General features: G+C 41.6%; 1 protein-coding gene across 2 annotated transcripts in view; it reads left to right on the forward strand.

Annotated features, from left to right (window-relative positions):
* The window catches only part of LOC145342110 (dedicator of cytokinesis protein 11-like), a 269,092-nt gene that overhangs the window by 78,247 nt on the left and 169,517 nt on the right, over positions 1 to 21,328 (forward strand). For both annotated transcript variants that reach the window (XM_080187331.1, XM_080187332.1), the window contains exons 6-12: positions 1,416 to 1,511; positions 3,841 to 3,975; positions 6,875 to 7,058; positions 10,532 to 10,611; positions 11,639 to 11,722; positions 13,157 to 13,297; positions 20,355 to 20,576. In XM_080187331.1, coding sequence (XP_080043457.1) covers positions 1,416 to 1,511; positions 3,841 to 3,975; positions 6,875 to 7,058; positions 10,532 to 10,611; positions 11,639 to 11,722; positions 13,157 to 13,297; positions 20,355 to 20,576 — 942 coding nt within the window. The remainder of the gene's footprint in view (positions 1 to 1,415; positions 1,512 to 3,840; positions 3,976 to 6,874; positions 7,059 to 10,531; positions 10,612 to 11,638; positions 11,723 to 13,156; positions 13,298 to 20,354; positions 20,577 to 21,328) is intronic.

A 21,328-nucleotide genomic window follows, 5' to 3' on the forward strand; every position in this document is an offset into this window, starting at 1 on the left:
TACCTGCAGATCATGACTCTAGTTATGCTTGTTATGCTGTGAGACTATGTATAAGGCATGATATATTCAGTTGAATCAGTTGAGTTTGCTAGTTTGATCTGCATGGGAACACGAGAGTTCAGTGAGTGGAAGAGACTATTGGTCAATTTACCGATGCAAACAAGGACCTGAATAGATTTCAGTATGAAATGTCTTATATCCTCTGTGTGAAATTCTTAAGGCATGATATAGGCAATAAAAGAAACAAAATCCTCTAATTATAAGAGGTCAGGAGACATTCCAATGATATAACTAGCTAGAATTATCAAGAGACTGACGGTTAAAGGAATTTCGAAACTTCTTCTGGTTTTACGGAATTGTCATTATGAGCAGATGAAACAGTGTGAAAGTTTGGGTACGCTTGGGTAACGCTTATCAACTATGTGGAATGCTCAGCTTCTGTCCTGTGACATAAGAATATAAGAAATATGAGCAGGAATAGGTCTCGAGCCTGCCCCGCCATTCAATAAGGTCATGGCTGATCTGATAGTGGTTCAGTTCCACTTACCCACCTGCTCCCCATAACCCTTAATTCCCTTATTGGTCAAAAATCTATCTACCTGTGACTCAAACACATTTAATGAGGTGGCCTCCACTGCTTCAATGGGCAGAGAATTCCAAAGATTTCCAGAGAATTCCAGAAGTAACAATCAAAGAGGACATTTTAAAACAACTCCCAGGGACTCTGTGCACTAGGGGTGATGTGAACCTTTAACCACTCACAGAGCTGGTCATGCAGGATTAACCAATCCCTGTTGTCACAGTTTCTGGGCATGTACAGAGGGGCATAAGAAAGATGCACCTTCCCTTGTTACTCGCTGTACAGCTGGATGTTGGCCAACACATCAGAAGTTAGGTGTTTTCCCCTGTGCAGCAATTGAGGTATGACCTGGAACCAGCCAAGTTGATTATTGTGACTGTCATTCAGGGAAAGTGTAACCTTTTATTCCTCAGGTTGAATTAAAGCTGGAAGGGAAGTGGAGTTAAAACCTAAATTCCTGGCTGAAAAAGATTAGTTCCTTTCTGGTAAAATGAAAATGTTGAGAGGCAAGGCTAGGAACTGTATGGAAGAGGCAGCTTTGTGGATCTCATGGTTTCTATAGAAAGATGGGAAGCTGGATGAAAGAGGCCAGTTGTTCTATAGTTTAAAAGGTAAAACATGAATTGGATCAGAGGATTCATTTTCTGTGGGGCATTTCTAAGATTAGGATATTTGTGTCTGTGCCTGTGTGCATGTCTGTGTGTGTGTGTCTGTATCTCTTTGCATGTTTGCGTGTGCACGCCTGTGTCAAGTGGACATAATGAAGTTCTCAGCTTGATATTCACGCTATTCGGACATGCTGGATGTTTGTTTATTCTTAATGCTTCCTTTCCAGGACGCCGCATCAATATGCTCACAGAAGGGAGGGAATATTAAGGAAGGGTGGCTGTACAAAGCCAACATGAACAGCACCATCAGTGTTACAATGAGGGTAAGATGATATCAGAGATGAGAAATCGCAACTGATAAAGACCAGAAATTGTTTCAGTTTCTTCACAGGGCTGATGTACAATTAAATAAACTTCCAACTAAGCTGAGGGGGATGGTGACGGACTTGCGTAATAATGTACGGTTTCTGTTTTCATCCTCTTGCAGTAGAACAGATTCTGCCAGTGTGGTGCATGTGATTAACTTTGCTGCAACATCAGTAGAGGGATTGTTTACATCGAAAAACCACTTAAAAACAGTAGCCATTATATCACCCAAGATGAACTGGTTCAAAAGAGGAAATGAGATTAATCTAGAATGGCACGTATTTAATCAGAGGGTGTGGGCTGCAGTCATTTTTGATCATTTTAAACATTGGAAACTGTAAACTTTGGTGGTTGGATAATGGGTTTTTCTTCCATGCAAAGTCTGTAACAGTGGCTTTGTTTGACCTCCTGGTATTATTGATTGGGGTGGATTGATTTATTCATTCCTACATTACTCTTGACTTAACAAAAATATTGCTGTTCCAACTGAGATGCTGGAGACCTGAAGGAAACAAACTGGCGCATGAAGTTTATGTTTAAACGTCCCAATTGCTCCATGAATTTGAATTGTTTTCTTTTCTTGTCAACAGTAGAAACTATTTGGGTTTGTTCGTGATTCAAAGTAGAGACCTGCAGCGCGTCAGCAGCAACTTACATTTCGACACTGTTCGTCATGTGAGGCAATGTCACTGATTGTTTGCCAAGTGAGAAGGGATAAAGGGAAGCAGTGGCTTAGGACAGGCAGCTGAATGTACAGCCCATAAGGAGAGGTTTTGTGAAGCCTGAAGGGAGGAGAATCGGCAGGAGAAGGTTCAGGAGTGTGAGGATACAGAACAAGGCCTAACAACCGGCAGTGCTGGAACTGAGAATAGAGCAGCATGCACCACCCACGCCCGCATGCCACACACAACACTCGTGTGCATAGGCAGACATGCACAAGGTATAAATTAATGCAAGACCATGAAGATAACACTGAAGCCAAAAGAATAAATACTTGAGATGTTTCTTCAGTTACATTTTTAAAGCAGTCTAGGACAATCTCCCATTACATTTGCACTAATTTTATTTTTATTCATTCTCGAGATGTGGGCATTGCTGGCAAGGCCAGCATTTGTTATCCGTGATTAACTTTGAAGGGCAATTAAAAGTTAACTTGCATTCATGTGGGACTGGAGTCACCAAGAATCCAGACTAAATGGGCATGTCAGTAGTGGACCTCCTTTTGTAAAGGACACTAATTAGTCAATTAGGTTTTTATGAAAATCCAGCAATTTCATAATCACTTTCACTGATACCAGATGTTCTTTCTTACTGAATCTCTGCGTTACCAGTCCAGTAACATAATTGCTTTGCTATTCTGCTCTAAGTCAGTAAAGTACCAACTGTAATGTGAATGCAAAATTAATTTTTGGCCAGTTTTATCTACGTGGGATGAAGGTTTGAACTTGCCGAAGTCAGTAGAGCACAAATGGAGGCCATTTGGCTCATCCAACTCATGACACCTCCCTGTAGAACAGTTAGTCCCATTCCCCTGCTGTGTCTGAAGGGTTAAATATATGTCTGAAAAATCCACCTCTGATTTGTCCTCATGTCACAAGGATAGTGATCAGCTGATCAATGGGAGTGACATTATCAGCACAGAGTGTTCTGCTTCTCCAAATGAGATACAGTATATGAAATAATGGTTTTGTGTAAGTCACAAAATACAAGAAAAGGAAGATAAACAGGAAACTCAGCACCGATCCTGGATTCCCATTCTGAATTCCAGTCTCCTGCTGAGTCTGGGAAACTCATTTTGTAAATCTTATCTGCGACAGCAGTATTACAAACAGCCTGGTCCACAGTGTAGAAATGGGGGAGGGAGAGAAAAGTTAGGAAAGTGACTGACTGAGCAAACGTTCAACTTTTATCTGAATATTTGTCCTCTTTATAAATAGAGAGTGTGATACCATTGGAGAGTTAGGTCCAGTGAGATGCAGTGAATCTATTTGTTTTAGCCTATACAGTCACAGAGGATTATACTATAGGGATATAAAATGCATTGATTTAGACACATAAAATATTTCATCTTAATTTGGCTGCAACTGTTGTGCTTCGATCACAAAAATCTTGCCTAATCTGGGACCTGAAGTCTTTGGTAGGGGTTAAAGCAAGCCCATACTAGATGATTTTAATCGATCCAATGATATTATAATGTGATCTCTTTAAATTGCTGAATAGGTTTGAGAGGCAGGAATACTGTTATCTCAGCAGAATGGGACAATTCACAAATGTTTCCATTTCCAGGTATTCAAGCGGAGATTCTGTTACCTGACCCAGCTTTCTGATGGCTCCTACATACTTAATTTTTGTAAAGACGAGAAGGTCGGTAAGGAGTCCAAAGGATCTATTTTCCTGGACTCATGCATCGATGTTGTACAGGTATAACATGTTTATGTGCTGGTCGGTATTTGAATCCATCTAATAGACAAAATGAAAGCATACAAGACCCTCACCTGCAACAGGTCAAAATTCAGAACATTTAACAATCTCCATTTTCAGCTGGTTTAAAGGTGCTTGTGCAGAGAGTGTGACTCTCACCCTGTGACACTTTTATCCTTTGTTGTTAAACTTGTCTTCATTCGGGTTGTGGAAATCAGATTAATCTTCCACTCGCCATGATATCCCATTGTTGCTTTTGATCTAAAAGGGATTGCAACCCTCTGTGATCCACCCACCAGAGGAAATGGTTTCTCTCCACCTAACGTCTTGAAGTATTAATCACTTTAAACCCCTTAGTGAGATCATGCCTTAATCTTCTAGCTCAAGTGAATACAAGCCAGTTTTATATAAACTATATCGTAATTTAATATCAAACATAGAACAGTACAGCACAGTACAGGCCCTTCAGCCCACAGTGTTGTACTGAGCTATGTCCAAACCCAAGATCGAGCTATCCCACTCCCTATAATTCTGGAGTGCTCCGTGTGCTTATCCAGTAACCGCTTGGAAGTTCCTAAAGTGTCCGACTCCACTATCACAGCAGGTAGTGTATTCCACCTTGGGCTACCTTGGACATCCCTCCTATTTCTCTCACCACAAATCTTTTAGTTATGCTCCCTGCTACATCCATCCAAGGAAATAGCCACTGCACGTCCACTCTATTTCCCTCATCATCTTATAAACCTCTATTAAGTCGCCTCTCATCCTCCTTCGCTCTAAAAAGAAAAGCCCCAGCCCCCTCAACCTTTCCTCGTAAGACCTACCCTCCAAACTAGGCAGCATCCCGGTAAATCTCCTCTGCACTCTCTCCAATGCTGCCACATCCTTCTTATAGTGAAGTGACCAGAATTGAACACAATATTCCAAATGTGGTCTCACCAAGGTCCAGTTTAATTGCAGCATAACCCCACAGCTCTTAAACTCAAACCCCCTGTTAATAAACGCTAACACACTATAAGCCTTCTTCACGGCTCTATCCACCTGAGTGGCAACCTTCAGAGATCTGTGGATATGAACCCCAAGATCTCCTGGTATCCTGGTAAAAAGCCTTGCTATCACTCTGGTGAAATTTTGTTGCAGCCCCTCTGAAACCAATAAATATTTCCTGAGATGAAGTTTGGAATTCCCCAACCTCTCCCGTGGCTAGGATTCTCTTTGATTTGATTTGATATTTTATTGTCACATGTATTAACATACAGTGAAAAGTATTGTTTATTGCGTGCGACGCAGACAAAGCATATCATTCATAGAGAAGGAAACGAGAGAGTGCAGAATGTAGTGTTACAGTCATAGCCGGGGTGTAGAGAAAGTTCAACTTAATGCAAGATAAGACCATTCAAAAGTCTGATGGCAGGAGGGAAGAAGCTGTTCTTGAGTTGATTTGAAACGTACAAGATGATTAGAGGTTTAGATAGGGTGGACAGTGATAGCCTTTTTCCTCGGATGGAGAAAGCTAGCACGAGGGGACATAGCTATAAATTAAGGGGTGGTAGTTATAGGATGGATGTCAGAGTTAGGTTCTTTACCCAGAGGGTGGTAAGGGTATGGAATGCCCTGCCTGCTGCAGTTGTAGATGCGCCAAGTTTGGGGGCGTTTAAGGGGTCCGTGGATAGGTTTATGGATGGAAAGGGAATGGTTTAAGTTAGAGGATCATTGCTTTTTTCTTAATTGGTCGGCGCAACATCGAGGGCCGAAGGGCCTGTTCTGCGCTGTAATGTTCTATGTTCAATGAATGTTGATTTGGCTGAGTGCCACATTCTCCATTCCCAGCGGCAGCAAATTTTGACCACTTCTCTCCAAAACTCATGACAGACTTGGAATAGCTAATGAGCTGGTTTAAAATTAAAGGCCATCGGTCACCAAAGATGATGGGGTGGGGTGGAGTGGGGCATAGTGTGGCGGCTGGACGGGAATGAAACTTTCCAAATCCATTTTCAGTCAATGATGTTAAATTTAACGATGAAACTTAAGAGATCCCATAAAATGAAAGTTGCAGCAACTTGGACGCATTTGGAATTTCATGGACTTTACTGCACATAAAACAGGCCATTCAGCCCAACACATTTCTCTCTCGGGTGACCTGGGCGCTGCTCCCAGAACAGAATTAAGAGTGGGAATGAAAGGACTGTTCTTGGGCTGATCCCAGAGGACAAGAAAGAGTGAGTGAGTGATGTGCGCACACACACAAGACATGAGTCCATTCAAACATTTTACAATCTACCTCCCCCTTGGCATTCTCTATTCACCAGACCCAAAACTGCCAGCTGTGACGATCTGAAATCCAGAGTCTTGATTCCAAGGATACTGGATTTTGGGCAGAGGACCAGTATCCTGTCAATGTTGGCATCATCTTTGAAAATCTATTTTGCATCTTTCTGACCTATTTGTAATTTGGAGATCAGAAACATACTCTACATAAGGCTTAATCAAGGTATTATATAGGTTTAGTTCACTTCTCTGCTTTTAAATTCTACCACTTTTAAAATAAAGTTTCCTTTCTAGATGAACTAATTTGTTATGTTTAATTGAAATAATTTGGTGATGGCCAACATGTCCCTATCGAAGTGAGTACAGCAGTATTTGGGCTTAGGAACTGTTTGAATGGACAACATGTCTGGGCAGGCGGTCAATACAGCAACTCGTAATGGGAACAGTGGATCTCCTTCTATTAAACAAACATTCGATTACATTGGATATTTAGCAGAGACCAAACTAAAGTGCTTATTACCCTTACCACAGAGTGTGCCAACCTCATTTCTGTTTTGTATTTATTTAATCAATGTGTGCTAAGTCTGGTGGAAGAATACGTAACCTGTACAATTGCCATTTCCATTCCTAGTGTTCAAAGATGCGCCGTTATGGCTTTGAACTGCGAATGCAAGAGAAGTGCAGCTGTCATTTGGCAGCAGAGAGCGAGCAGGAGATGGAAGAGTGGATAGCAACTCTGAAAAAGATCATTCAGAGCAACATTGACAGTGTGTTGTCTGAGAAACGGAATGGTGAATCCTCTGAGGCAGGACTGGGTAACTGAATCATCAAATATCCCATTCAATGAGCCAGTTGCTTGAGTGTGCAAACAAGCAAGTGGGACAGCACAATTATGTAACGAAAACAGAAAATACTGGCAAAGGCGAGGAGGTCAGGCAGCACTTATGGAGAGGGTGGAATTTTCCCCTCTTTGGACAGGTTTGATTCCTGGCTTGAGTCACTGTCTGTACGGAGTCTGCACATTCTCCCCGTGTCTGCATGGGTTTCCTTGAGGTGTTCCAATTTCCTCCCATATTCCCAAGATGTGCAGGTTAAATGGATTAGCCATGCTAAATTACCCCTTAGAGTCCAAAGATGTGCAGGTTAGGTGGATTGGCCATGCTAAATTGTCTCTTAATATCCAAAGATGTGCGGATTAGGTGGATTGGCCATGCTAAATGGTGGGGCAGGAACATGGAGTGTTTCCCGCTGTAGAGGACAGTGGGAAAACACACCAAACCTTCTGGCTGTAACCTCATTATTATGCAACCCACTTTTTGCGCTATACTCAGTGGCAGGCCTGATTAAATATTTTCATGGATGAGTTGGCTAGAATCTTGATTGATAAGGGAGTCGAAGTGTGTAGGGAGTAGATAGGAAAGTAGAGGCCAAGATTAGATCAACTATTATATCAAATAGCGGAGCAGGCTTGAGGGGCTGAATGGTCTAATTCTGCTCCAAATTGATTTGATTTGATTTATCATTGTCACATGTATTAACATACAGTGAAAAGTATTGTTTCTTGTTTGCTATACAGACAAAACATACCATTCATAGAAAAGGAAATAAGAGAGTGCAGAATGTAGTGTTACAGTCATAGCTAGGGTCTAGCAAAAGACCCACTTAAAAATTCAAAAATCTGACAGCAGCAGGGAAGAAGCTGTTCTTGAGTCAATTGATATGTGAGCTCAGGATTGTGAAGAAGGTGGAAGAGAGAATGTCCAGTGTGCATGGGGTCCTTAATTATGCTGGCTACTTTGCCGACCTTCATGACCTTTTGTAGTTCCTTGTGGTCTTGAGCAGAGCAGGAGTTATACCAAGCTTTGATACAACCAGAAAGAATGTTTTCTATATGCATCTGTAAAAGTTGCTGACATGCCAAATTTCGTTAGTCGTCTGAGAAAGTAGAGGCGTTGGTGGGATTTCTTAATATAATGTCGGCATGGGGGGACCAGGACAGGTTGTCGGTGATCTGTGTACCTAAAAACATGAACTCTTGTCCCTTTCTAGTTCGTCCCCATTGATGTAGATAGAGGCATGTTCTCCTTTATGCTTCCTGAAATCGATGACAATCTCCTTCATTTGTTGACATTGAGGGAGAGATTATTAATATAGAAATATAGAAGATAGGAGCAGGAGGAGGCCATTTGGCCCTTCAAGCTTGCTCCACCATTTATTAAGATCATAGCTAATCATCCAACTCAATAGCCTAATCCTGCTTTTTCCCCATAACCTTTGATCCCATATGCCCCAAATGCTATCTCCAGCCACCCCTTGAATGCATTCAATGTTTTGGCATCAACTACTGTGAATTCCACAGGCTCACCTCTCGTTGGGTGAAGAAATGTCTCCTCACCTCCATCCTAAATCGTCTACCCTGAATCCTCATATGTTTGTATTTGGCCCATTTTAATCTTTGTGGGGTGAAAAATAGCAATCTAACCTAATTCCATTTTCCAGTTCTTGGTCCATAGTCTTGTAGGTTATGACACTTCAAGTGTGTATTCAAATATTTTTACATGTTACAAAGATTTCAGCTTTTGCCACCCTTTCAGGCTGAGAGTTCCAGAGTCCACTACCCTTTGGATAGGAAAGGTTTTCTTCAAATCCTCTCTAATTCTTTCATCAATTACTTTCAGTTTAGGCCCCTTGGGTATTGACCTCTCTGTTAAAGGAAATTGGCCCTCCTTATCCACTCTATCTTGGCTCCTTTGTGTGGCTCAGTTAAACCTCCCCTTAGCCTCCTCTGCTTCCAAGGAAAACAACCCCGGCTTATCCTATCTTTCTCTTTGTTAATATTCTCCATTCCTGGCAGTTAATAACCAGAGAGAATTGTAGAAGTTAATGCAAGAAACAAAAAGAGTTTTCAAGACAAGATTAGTTGGAGAATTGAACCAAAAAGCATTTCAGAAATGTATGAAGTGTAAGCAATTTGGGGAAAATGTTGTATCTCTTAAGAACCCAGAGGGAAATCTTCAGGTAGAGGCAGAGGAGGTAGCTAAAGTGGGAAATGGCTACTGTCTTCTGTCTTCAAACTGTAACTGGATGGTGTGAAGGTTACACTAAGAGAGGGAAGTTATAGTGGATTACAGAAGGTGTACTAAACACCTGGGGATTATCATTATAAAGAGTCGATCAGTTATGTTGTTACTGAAAGAAGCAAATGTAGAAGTAGCAAAGGCATTGGTTATGATCTTCCAATTCTCTTTGGATCCAGGAGTCGGCTCAGAGGACTGATGGATTCCTAATTTTAGACCATTATTCAAAAAAGGGGAAGGGGATAAATCTAGGGAAGAACAGGCGAGTGTAAAAGCAACATATTATCTAAATAAAGAGATTGAAAAACTCTGCGGTACAGAGGCATCTGGGTTGTCCTGGAACATGAAGCAGTGATAGTTGGTCTGCAGAAAGATAGAAAGGGCAAATGGTAATCCTTGGGCTGGCATGAGTCGAATGTCCTTCTTTTGTGCTGTAACTTTTCTATGTTTCTACGTACAATAAGTGATTAGGAAGGCAAAAGGAATGTTAGTATTTATTGTAAAGGGAAATGGAATATAGAAGTAGAGAAGTTTTGTTAGAGTTCTCGAGGGCCTTGGTGAGATGACAATTAGAAGAAATTCAGAGAAGGTTCACTTCACTGATTCCCGAGTTGAGGGGGGTAATCTTATGATGAAAGGCTGAACAGGTTAGGCCTGTATTCATTTGAGTTTAAAAGAATGAAAGATGGCCTTGCTCAAACATCCAGAGGGTGGATACTGACAGGATGGTTCCCCCTTGTAGAAGAGATCAGAACTAATGGACTCCATTTAAAAATAAATATTCTCCTATTTCAGTCTAAGTTCAGGTGAACTTTTTCTGTGTCAGTGGAATTTTCTTCCCCAGAGAACAGGTTTACACGTTCTCCTGTGTCTGTGTGGCTTTCCTCCGGGTGTTCCAGTTTCCTCCCACAGTCCAAAGATGTGCAGATTAGAATTGGTTATTCTTAACAGCCCCTTAGTGTCCCAAAATGTATAGATTCAGGGAATTAATGGGGTAAATGTGTGGAGTTACCAAGGTAGGACAGCAGATAGGCCTGGGTAAGATGCTTTTTCAGAGTCAGTGCAGACTCAACAGGCCGAATGGCCTCCTTCTGCACTATAGGGATTCTATGAAACAAATGGTAGGTGTGATCCAAATGTCAAAGTGCTATTGCTCAGTATAGGAGTTTGCGCGATACTGGATCTCCTAAAAACTTGTGTTTGATTTCCAGATGAAGAGTCCTTCAGCCAGGGGAAGTCCGAAAGTATGATGGAGAGTTTAGAGAAAAGCATGCACCCTGAGTTAATGAAGGTATTCTCAGTTTTAATCCTTTACCTGGTTCTGTCAGGAATGTGCTCTGATTATCACTGGTGCAAATAATCATGTTGTGCTGCCAAGAATTGTTAGGGTAGATCTTCAAGTTGAAGCTATGTTATCAGATCATAGCTCCCTATACAAATTGGTTGGGGAAGGGAGCCAGTAAAGGGATCTCTACAGGAGGGAGTCGGTTGGGGTATGTCGGTTGGGGAACATGCCTGTGCCACCTGATTCTTCTCCCTGTGAATAAATGGGTTTACAGCAACTTGCCAACCTGCCACTGCCAATTTGCACTGCTGCCAAATTTCAACTTTCTGCCTGTTGCAGTGTAGATTTTACACAAGTGTAAATGAAAAGCATTGAGAATCTGAATTTGGGTCAGAAAATGGTGGCATCATACAGCAGGTTGGTTACCTTCTTCAGGAAAATTAGCAGGTTAGGAACAATCTGGGAGTTATTCTTCATTGAGGCACACAACAGAATGAAAAACGTATTTATTGGTGGGTTTGAAGATAGTGAAGGAGGAAGGGAAAATGTTCAAACAATAGTCACAGCAAAAATCACTGGGAGCTTGGGTGAATTGAAAGGAGCTAATAAGTCACATGATTACTGACCCTTTACACCATCATCAGCCCATGGAAGAGCTTGGGTGTCGGAATTAAATACTTTTAAAGATGCTGACACATCAAACTCAGAGGAGATTTTATAGCTGGTGTCCATTGGGCAGAATATATCATTCTCTTAAAAATGATAGTTCTAATAGCTGCAACCAATGACTATTATAATGGCAGAAATTCTGTCAACTGATCATCCAATGCAACATCCCCCCCATCTTTAAACGCAACATCTATTTGTATAACATTAGACAGAATTAAATTTCCTCTTGTTTTAACTTTGTCTGAGGATTTTTCACTAAGGATTACTGACCGTTCCCAATACAGTCTTTAAGTAAAGGCCTTGAAATTAGGTGAATTTAGTTATCAACAAGCAGGGTAACATTTTGCATCTTGTTTGTTTTTAGTATGCCCGAGAATCGGATTACCTCAACAAAGTCAGCAGAAGTGAAGACCGATGCAAACTGTTTGCGCTAGATCCAGAGGCACAGGTAGAGTAAGGCACAGCTTAGCAATATGTAAAATGTAGGGTTTAAGTATACTAAATCTCCTTGCATGTATTTTTTTGCTTGGGTTTATTGATTGACGGGGTTTATCTTTTTGTTTATAGAAATTAGTTTGTCATTATGACACATAATTTTCCAGTGTTTATTGTTGGACTTGACATAATTTAACACACCCATAGGGGAGAAGGTAATAATGGCTTAATTGGTTTATCCAGCTCTTTGTTGTGCAAGATTAGATCAACTTAGTTGCTCCAGTGCAAGAGACATATATAAACATTGTTTGGATAAGTGATGCTGAGTAGATTTGTGAGGGCTTTGTAATTTTCCAATTCCTTTGCAGAAATTCTGTTAGAATCCGAGCTTTGAGAAATGTGATTTCTTGCTGTGCATTTCGATTCCTTGCTGACTTTTTTTTTCTGCAGTGAGGCTTCAGAAAAATAAAATCAGTGAATTTGAAAGGACCTGCTTCACACTCTTACGAACACAACTTGGGTGTCTGGAGGCTTTTAAGAATTAGGTCTTTGTTGATTGAGCTAATTCAATTTATTTATTAATGTTTTCCATTCCAGCCCATTGTACTATGAGCTATTTTCTTAATTTAGGCCTGATTGGGAATGGATGAAGAAGTATGAAATCCATTCTTTATGTGAAAAATAATTTATTGAAACAAATCAAAAATTTGTTACTCAGCAGAGGTTGTGCATGTTTTGCATTCAGTATTTGAATTTGATAATTGTTGTGCAGGTAGGCTCCATAATAAGCAACAACTCCCCAATTAAAGTTCAAAATAAGACCATGGGTGGGATATTTGACACCTTCCACAATATGTTTCACAGCAACAGATCTTCCGGTCCCACTGCTGTCAATGGGGTTTCCAGTTGTTTGCATATGCCTACTGCCAGGAAGTGGGCAGCAGGTGTTCACCATCGGTGGGACGGGAAGGTCCCGCCAGAAAGAATGGCCTGAAAATTCCATGTGTTTATATCCTGAAGACAAAGGGCCAGCGATGCCAGAGTTGTGTCTCACTTAATGAGCATCTTCATGCCTCATGTCTTGGCTACAGAGTTTGAAATAGCCCCTGTTACAAGAGCTCTTTAGTTGATTGTTGCTGTGCACTGGAGATGAGTAAACAGCTTGGACTAAGATGTCATTGATGTAGACATGGCAACAAGAGGCATTACTGTCAAGAGAATAGAAAAGATGACAAGAATGTCTGTTACATTATACCCAACATCTGTATGAGCACTAGCTCAGGGAGAGCCGTGACAAATCAACCGTACTGCCTTAAACTGAAAGAGAAAAGTAGATTTCATCAGCATCATGGTTTTTAAAGAAATAAAATGTGGGACATTCTAACTTGATGATTGAGTATCTCCAAGCAAAAGTCAGCTACCTTTTTTTTGTGTTTTTCTTTTTAAGAAACTGGATTTTTCAGGCATTGAGCCAGATGTGAGGCCATTTGAGGAAAAGTTTGGCAAACGCTTTATGGTAAAATGCAACAACTTGACTTTCACTCTTCAAGGCTGTGTGAATGAGCAGGCAGATGGCACACTGACAAATGTAAGTTGTCTTCAGAATTCTACCCCTGTTTACATCAACCTCTTTCAGTCAATAAAATTTAGTTTAACGTGGGACTCCTATGTAAGAAATATAAAGTCCTATTTATGTCTAGGGGATTGCAGTTTGTGATGATATAAAATGCTCTTATTTATGTAAATAGGCATAACTGGAAGAAAGGACTTTCAAATAGTGACTTCCCATCACATCAGAACGCCTTTTAGCTAGTGTATTTGCTTTTGAACTGCTGCCACTCTTGTTATGTAGATGAAAATCCCACTAGCAGCTACTTGATGAATAATCAACACCTACTTTCCTCACTGCTATAAAATCTTACAGCACATAAAGAGGCCATTCAGTCCATCAGGCTCTTTGACAAGGCTATCCACTTAGCTTCACTTCCCTGCTCCTACCCAATAGACCAGGAAATATTCCGTTTTTGAGGACCATCAATCCAATTCCCTTTGGAAGTAGTTGAATTTGTTTCCACCGCCCTTTCAGGCTGAGCATTCCCAATTGTTACAATGCACTCCGTTTAAAAATAAACATCCTTATCTCCCACTCTGGTTCTGAAATCCATGTTCTCTGGCCACTGACCCTTTTATTATTTGCTAGAGTTGGGAGTCCTCCTGATTTACTAATAATCAAAACTCTTCACAATTGTAAAAATCTCCCCTTTACGTTCTCTGATCGCAGCTTTCTTAATCTCTCCATTTAACCAAAATTCAACATTCTTGGTAGAATTCTATAAATTTCAGAGAGTTAGTGCAGGCTTGATGGGCCAAATGACCACCTTCTGCACTGTAGGGATTTTCTGCATTCTAGGATGGGTAGCTTTATCATGTTTGGTGTGGTAGCAATTCCGATGGCCTTGCTGCAATCGGATTTCTATCAATGGTATCAATTTGTACTTGCAATATGTTTTAACATATTTGACTCCCATTTTCAGCCACTAATGTTTTAGTTGGATTCGATCACAGAGGTTTATTGCATGGAAACAGGCCCTTCAGCCCAACTTGTCCATGCTGCCCTTTTTTTTGAACCCCCTAAGCAAATCCCGATAGCCAGCATTTGGCCCATATCCCTCTATAATCATCGTACCCATGTAACTATCTAAATGCTTTTTAAGAGATAAAATTGTACCTGCCTCGACTACTACCTCTGGCAGCTTGTTCCAGACACTCACCATCCTCTGTATGAAAAAATTGCCCCTCTGGACACTGTTGTATCTCTCCCCTCTCACCTTAAACCTATGCCTCTAGTTTCAGACTTCCCTACCTTTGAGAAAAGATATTGAATATCTACCATGTCTATGCCCCTCATTATTTTATTGACTTCTATAAGGTCACCCCGCAGCCTCCTACACTCCAGCGAAAAAATTCAGGCTGTCCTTATCATTCAATCCATCAAGTCCCAGTAGTATACTAGTACATCTTTTCTGCACTCTTTCTAGTTTAAGAATATCCTTTCTATAATAGAGTGACCAGAACTGCACACAGTATTCCACGAGTGGCTTTACCAATGTCTTGTACAACTTTAACAAGACATCCCAACTCCTGTATTGAATGTTCTGACCAATGAAACCAAGCATGCTGAATGCCTTCTTCACCACTCTGTCCACCTGTGACTCCACTTTCAAGGAGCTATGAACATGTTCCCCTAGATCTCTTTGTTCTGTAACTCTCCCCAACACCCTACCATTAACTGAGTAAGTCCTGCCTTCGTTCAATCTACCAAAATGCATCACACGCATTTGTCTAAATTAAACTCCATCTGCCATTCGTTAGCACACTAGCCCAATTGATCAAGATCCTGTTGCAACTGGAGATAACTTTCTTCATTGTCCACTATGAGCATAGAACGTTACAGCACAGTACAGGCCCTTCGGCCCTCAATGTTGTGCCGAGCTATGTCCAAATCTAAGATCAAGCTATCCCACTCCCTATAATTCTGGTGTGGTCCATGTGCCTATCCAATAATCGCTTGAAAGTTCCTAAAGTGCCTGACTCCACTGTCACAGCAGGGAGTGTATTCCACACCCCAACCACGCTCTGAGTAAGGAATCTACCTCGGACATCCCTCCTAAATCTCCCACCATGAACCTTATAATTATGTCCCCTAGTAACAGCTACATCCACTGAGGAAATAGTCTCTGCATGTCCACTCTATCAATCCCTCTCATCTTATAAACCTCTATTAAGGCACCTGTCATCCTCCTCCGCTCCAAAGAGAAAGGCCCCAGCTCCCTCAACCTTTCCTCATGAGACCTACCCTCCAAACCAGGCAGCATCGTGGTAAATCTCCTCTGCACTATCTCCAATGCTTCCACATCCTTCTTATAGTGAGGTGACCAGAACTGAACACACTATTCCAAATGTGGTCTCACCAACGTCCAGTATAGTTGCAGCATAACCCCACGGCTCTTAAACTCAAACCCCCGTTAATAAACGCTAACACATTGTAAGTCTTCTTCATGGCTCTATCCATTTGAGTGGCAACCTTCAGAGATCTGTGAATATGAACCCCAAGATCTCTCTGTTCCTCCGCATTCCTCAGAACCCTGCCGTTGACCTTGTAATCTGCATTCAAGTTTGTTCTACCAAAATGAATCACCTCACACTTCTCAGGGTTAAACTCCATCTGCCACTTTTCTGCCCAGCTCTGCACCCTATCAATGTCTCTTTGCAACCGCCAAGAGCCATCCACCTCACCCACTACTCCACCAATCTTGGTGTCATCAGCAAATTTACTAACCCACCCTTTAGCCCCCTCTTCCAAGTCATTGATCAAAATCACAAGTAACAGAGGACCCAGCACTGATCCCTGTGGTTCACCGCTGGTAACTGGCCTCCAGTCTGAAAATTTTTCTTTGACCACCACCTTCTGTCTTCTATGAGACAGCCAGTTACTTATCCAATCAGCCAAATTTTCTTCTATCCCACACCTCCTTACTTTCTTCATGAGCCTACCATGGGGGACGTTATCAAACACCTTACTAAAATCCATGTACACGACATCAACTGCTCTACCTTTGTCCACACACTTAGTTACCTCCTCAAAGAATTCAATCAAATTTGTGAGGCAGGACTTACCCCTCATGAAATCGTGCTGACCATCCCGGATTAAACTGAATCTTTCCAAATGGTGATAAAACCTATCTCTCAGGACCCTTTCCATTAACTTACCGACCACCGAAGTAAGACTAACTGGCCTATAATTATCAGGGTCATTCCTATTTCTTTTCTTGAAAAGAGGAACAACATTTGCCACTCTCCAGTCCTCTGGCACTATCCCCATGGACAGTGAGGACCCAAAGATCAAAGCTGAAGATTCTCCAATCTCATCTCTTGTCTCCCAAAGTATCCTAGGATGTATCCCATCTGGCCCAGGAGACTTAGCGACCCTCAGGTTTTTCAAAATTGGCTAATACATCTTCCCTCAGAACATCTACCTCTTCCATCCTATCAGTCTATATCACATTCTCATCCTCAAAAACATATCTCCTGTCCTTAGTGAACACTGAAGAAAAGTATTCATTCAACACCTCACCTATCTCTACTGACTCCATGCACAAGTTCCCACTACTATCCTTGACTGGCCCTAACCTCACCCTAGTCATTCTTTCATTTCTCACGTAAGAGTAAAAAGCCTTGGGGTTTTCCTTTATCTGACCCACCAAGGAGTTTTCATGCCCTCTCCTAGCGCTCCTAAGCCCTTTCTTTAACTCAAGCCTAGTGACCTTACAACTCTCGAGCAACTCAACTGAACCTTGTTTTCTCATCCTTACATACACACCCTTTTTCCTCTTGACAAGATATTCAACCTTCTTTGTGAACCATGGTTCCCTCATTTGGCCATTTCCTCCCTGCCTGCCTGACAGGGACATACCATCAAGGACAAACAGTACTTGTTCCTTGAGCAAGCTCCACTTTTTGTTTGTGCCCATACCTGACAGTTTCTGTTCCCATCTTATGCTCCCTAATTCTTGCCTAATCACATCATAATTACCCCTACCCCAGTTATAAATCTGGCCCTACCATGTGACCCTATCGCTCTCCATTGCAATAATGAAGGACACCGAATTGTGGTCACTATCACCAAAGTGCTCTCCCACAAACAAATCTAACACTTGGCCTGGTTCATTACCCAATACCAAGTCCAATGTGGCCCCACCTCTTGTAGGCTTATCCACATATTGTGTCAGGAAACCCTCCTGCACATACTGTACAAAAAGTGTCCCATCCGAACTATTCGACCTATAAAGATTCCAATCAATATTTGGAAAGTTAAAGTCACCCATGATAACTACCCTGTGACCTCCACACCTATCCATAATCTGCTTTGCCATTTCCTCCTCCACATCTCTATTACTATTTGGGGGCCTATAGAAAACTCCTAACGTGACCGATCCTTTCCTATTTCTAACTTCAGCCCATATTACCTCAATAGGCAAATCCCCCTCGAAATGCCTTTCAGCAGCCGTTGAACTATCCTTGATTAACAATGCTACTCCTCCACCTCTTTTACCACCTTCCCTACTCTTAGTGAAACATCTATACCCCGGAATTGCCAACAACCATTCCTGTTCCTGTTCTGATCATGTCTCCGTAATGGCCACAACATCATAATCCTGAGTACGAATCACACTCCAAGTTCACCTACCTTATTCCTGATGCTCCTTGCATTGAAGTAGACACACTTCAACCCACCATCCTGTCTGCCTGTACACTCCTGCAACCTTGATGCCTTCCTCAGTACCTCACAACCCTCAACCCTGGCTTCTGGACTACAGTTCATTTTCCCATCCCCCTGACAAATTAGTTTAAAACCCCCCGAAGAGCCATAGCAAATTTCCCCTCCCAGGATGTATTGTTGCTGTTATATAAAGCTTTGATGAGATCACACTGAGAATATTGTGCGCAGTTTTGGACTCTTTATCTGAGGAAGGATGTTCTTGCTCAAGAAGGAATGCAGAAAAAGGTTTACCAGACTGATCCCTGAGATGGCAGGACTGACGTATGAGGAGCGATTGAGTTGGTTAGGATTGTATTTATTCATTTGTGGGACATGAGCTGGCTCATCCCGAGTAATCGCTGGAGTTCTGAAGAATGAGGGGGGGATCTCATAAAAACATATACAATTCTAACAGGTCTGGATAGGATAGATGCAGGAAAGATGTTCTGATGGCAGGGGAGTCCAGAACTAGAGGTTATTGTTTAAAGATATAGGGAAAATCATTTAGGACTGAAATGAGGAGAAATTTCTTCAGCCAGACAGTGGTCAGCCTGTGGAATTCTCTACCACAGAAAGTAGTTGAGGCCAGAACATTGTATGTTTTCAAGAAGGAGTTAATATACCTCTGGGGCAAAAGGATCAAAGGATATGGGAGGCCATGGCACCCAGCGAGAAGCCTACTAAATGGCCTCCATTGATGTCTCTCGACCTGTGTGCTGCTAGAGCAGCACAGTGAGCTGGGAGAATCGCCCCCAATATCATTTGTTGGGAAAACTATTTCAAGACCCTCACAATTAATTTTGAATAGAATAGGACCACTGTGTTGGTGGCATTAATTTGAAGAATGACTGTGCCTGCACGAGAAGGTGGATTAATATAAAACCAAGCAGTCTGTATCATTTCCATTTCCCTTTTATTCTCACGCACTTGCGCACTTTTCAGTTTTTGAGACTAACTATCCATTTTTATATAGTAATTCTGCAATCTTAGTCAAAGCCAGCAAATGGTTTTGCAGTTGGCTGGGGAGGTATACAGGCTGATGTCAGAGAGGTTAAGCCATACTTGGTTTCAAATGTCTTTCAACTGATTGCTGAAGATGGGGATTAAAACAATAAAGCAGACCATCTCATCTTTCTAGGGATAAAAGAATTAAACTCTGAGAAAAAGTAGTGTAGATGATATTCTATAAATCCTAAATTGTGCATAAATAGCTCATGTGGCACCTGATCCGTAGAACCATGCATTCCCTACAGTGCAGAATGAGGCCATTCAACCCATCGTGTTACACTGAGTCTTCGAAAAGAGCATCTTATCCAGGCCCACCCGCCTTTTCTGGTATATTTTTGTTTCTTTCATCTTGGAGATTGGGTACTGTCCACATACCCGGCCTTCAGTGGTAACTCCTTCGTCTCTGAGTGAGAAGATCAAGGGGAGGGATTTTCCAGCCATTCCCATGCAGCAGAATCTTCCTAGCCTGCCAACGGTGATCCCTTGCTGTGAGCTGCCTGGCAGCAGAGGCCATGAACAACGGGAAACCTCGTTGACAGCAGCAGGACAAGAAGATCCTGTGATTTTCTAATGGCGGGCCTCGTTTGCCAACACAAAACCTGTGTAGTACAGGAGCAGTGCTGCACTGTCAGAGATATTGGCCAGAATTCTCCGACTTTGCTTGCTGCTGGGATTCTTCAGTCCCACTGTAGTGAATTTGATTGAATGCCAAATTCTCCATTCTCACTGGAGGTGGTGGTGGGGCATCTGACATCAGAGAATACTGCCCATTGTCCTTGCAATAAGACATTAAATTTCAATATTTTTCTTCTCAAGTGATCCCAAGAAGATGCTTAGAAGAACAGAAATTTCTCCCTGATGTCCTGATCACTATTTAGCCCTCAACTAACATGACCAATTTGATTACCTGCTCACCATCGCATGACTTTGTGTGCTGAAAATGGCTGCCTCATTCCCTATACTCGCACACTTTAAATATACTTCATTGTCTGTGAAGCACTTTTGTGGTGTCCTGTGATGACATAAGTTGTATAAATGCAAGTGGATGTTTGCTGGTATAGTTTGTAATGGACAACAGCCTGCAGGTGATATGCAATATCTTGTAAGCATGAACGGGTTGAAGCCAACATAATCCTAGCTGCATCATAGATGCTTTAGAACAATAGAGTCTATGTACAGTAATGTTTGACTAGGGACAGTGTTAAACTATCCTTATGAAAATACGGTACACTGTTGAAAGAATCTATCAAAAAGATTCATTTACGTTGCTCACAGGACACATTCCTGATTTCACCATGACCTTGTGTCCGATTACCAGGTTGAACCTTTCTTTGTGACCCTCGGGCTGTTTGACACAAAAAATAACTGCAAGATCTCAGAAGATTTTCATGTGGACTTGAATCCCCAAGTTGTCCGGCAAATGTTACTGGGAAGCTGCGAGGACGGAGTGGGAAATGGAACAACAAGTGCAAACTCTGTTGCTGGTAGTGACAGTCGCCTTAAAGGAGTAGCTGAAAAACTTCTTCGCTACCCAAAACAGGTAGAGTTCCTGAGCTGGTGTCAGCTTTATTGCCCAAAATCCTGACTGGTTTTTCAGCTTGTCAACATCTTGAATTTTTTACCACTAATGATGCATTTCTCATTTTTCTTCTGAATATCCATGTTGAGGGAGGACATTCAGACCTATTCTATACTCGATGAGGAAACATTGGGAATGTGCGCTGAATTAATTAATATTCACTCTGGATTGTTGTAAAAACTTACTGAAAGCTGGGCTACCTATTTCAATATCATAGCAATTAGCAATCATTTTTATTTACGACACTTAATCATTGAAAACATTAAGAGAAAGCATACCAAGTGAAATTTTATTTGTGAAGGTATGGCCTTTTATGTGTTTTACTGGTAAACTAACAGGAGCCATGTAAGAATTTGTATTGCTCCCCCGAATACAATCCCAAGGATGTATGACGTACAGATAAGCAATGAAGTGAAATAAATATCTGCCCAAGATTTTACAGCACAGAGTAAGAAATGCTAAAACATGACTGGAAAAGAGCCTTGTGTCACCACTGGTCACAAAGCTGCCCTGTTGACATTGTGCATTATTCAACCCAATTGGTTTTATTCTTCACCTCAGTAATGTTTGGACTATTTGTAGGATTATGGAAAATTCAGGTTTTTTGGCTAGCTCTTTCAAAATGCAGTTCAAATACGATGGCCCAACTGGCCCCCTCCTGTGCTGTGACTCTACAAAATAAATCTCCTGGTTGAATGTGATGGAAGTGCGCT

This window comes from Carcharhinus amblyrhynchos, chromosome 4 (genome assembly GCF_965287045.1).
Source record: "Carcharhinus amblyrhynchos chromosome 4, sCarAmb.v2.hapA, whole genome shotgun sequence".
NCBI classification, from domain to species: Eukaryota; Metazoa; Chordata; class Chondrichthyes; order Carcharhiniformes; family Carcharhinidae; genus Carcharhinus; species Carcharhinus amblyrhynchos.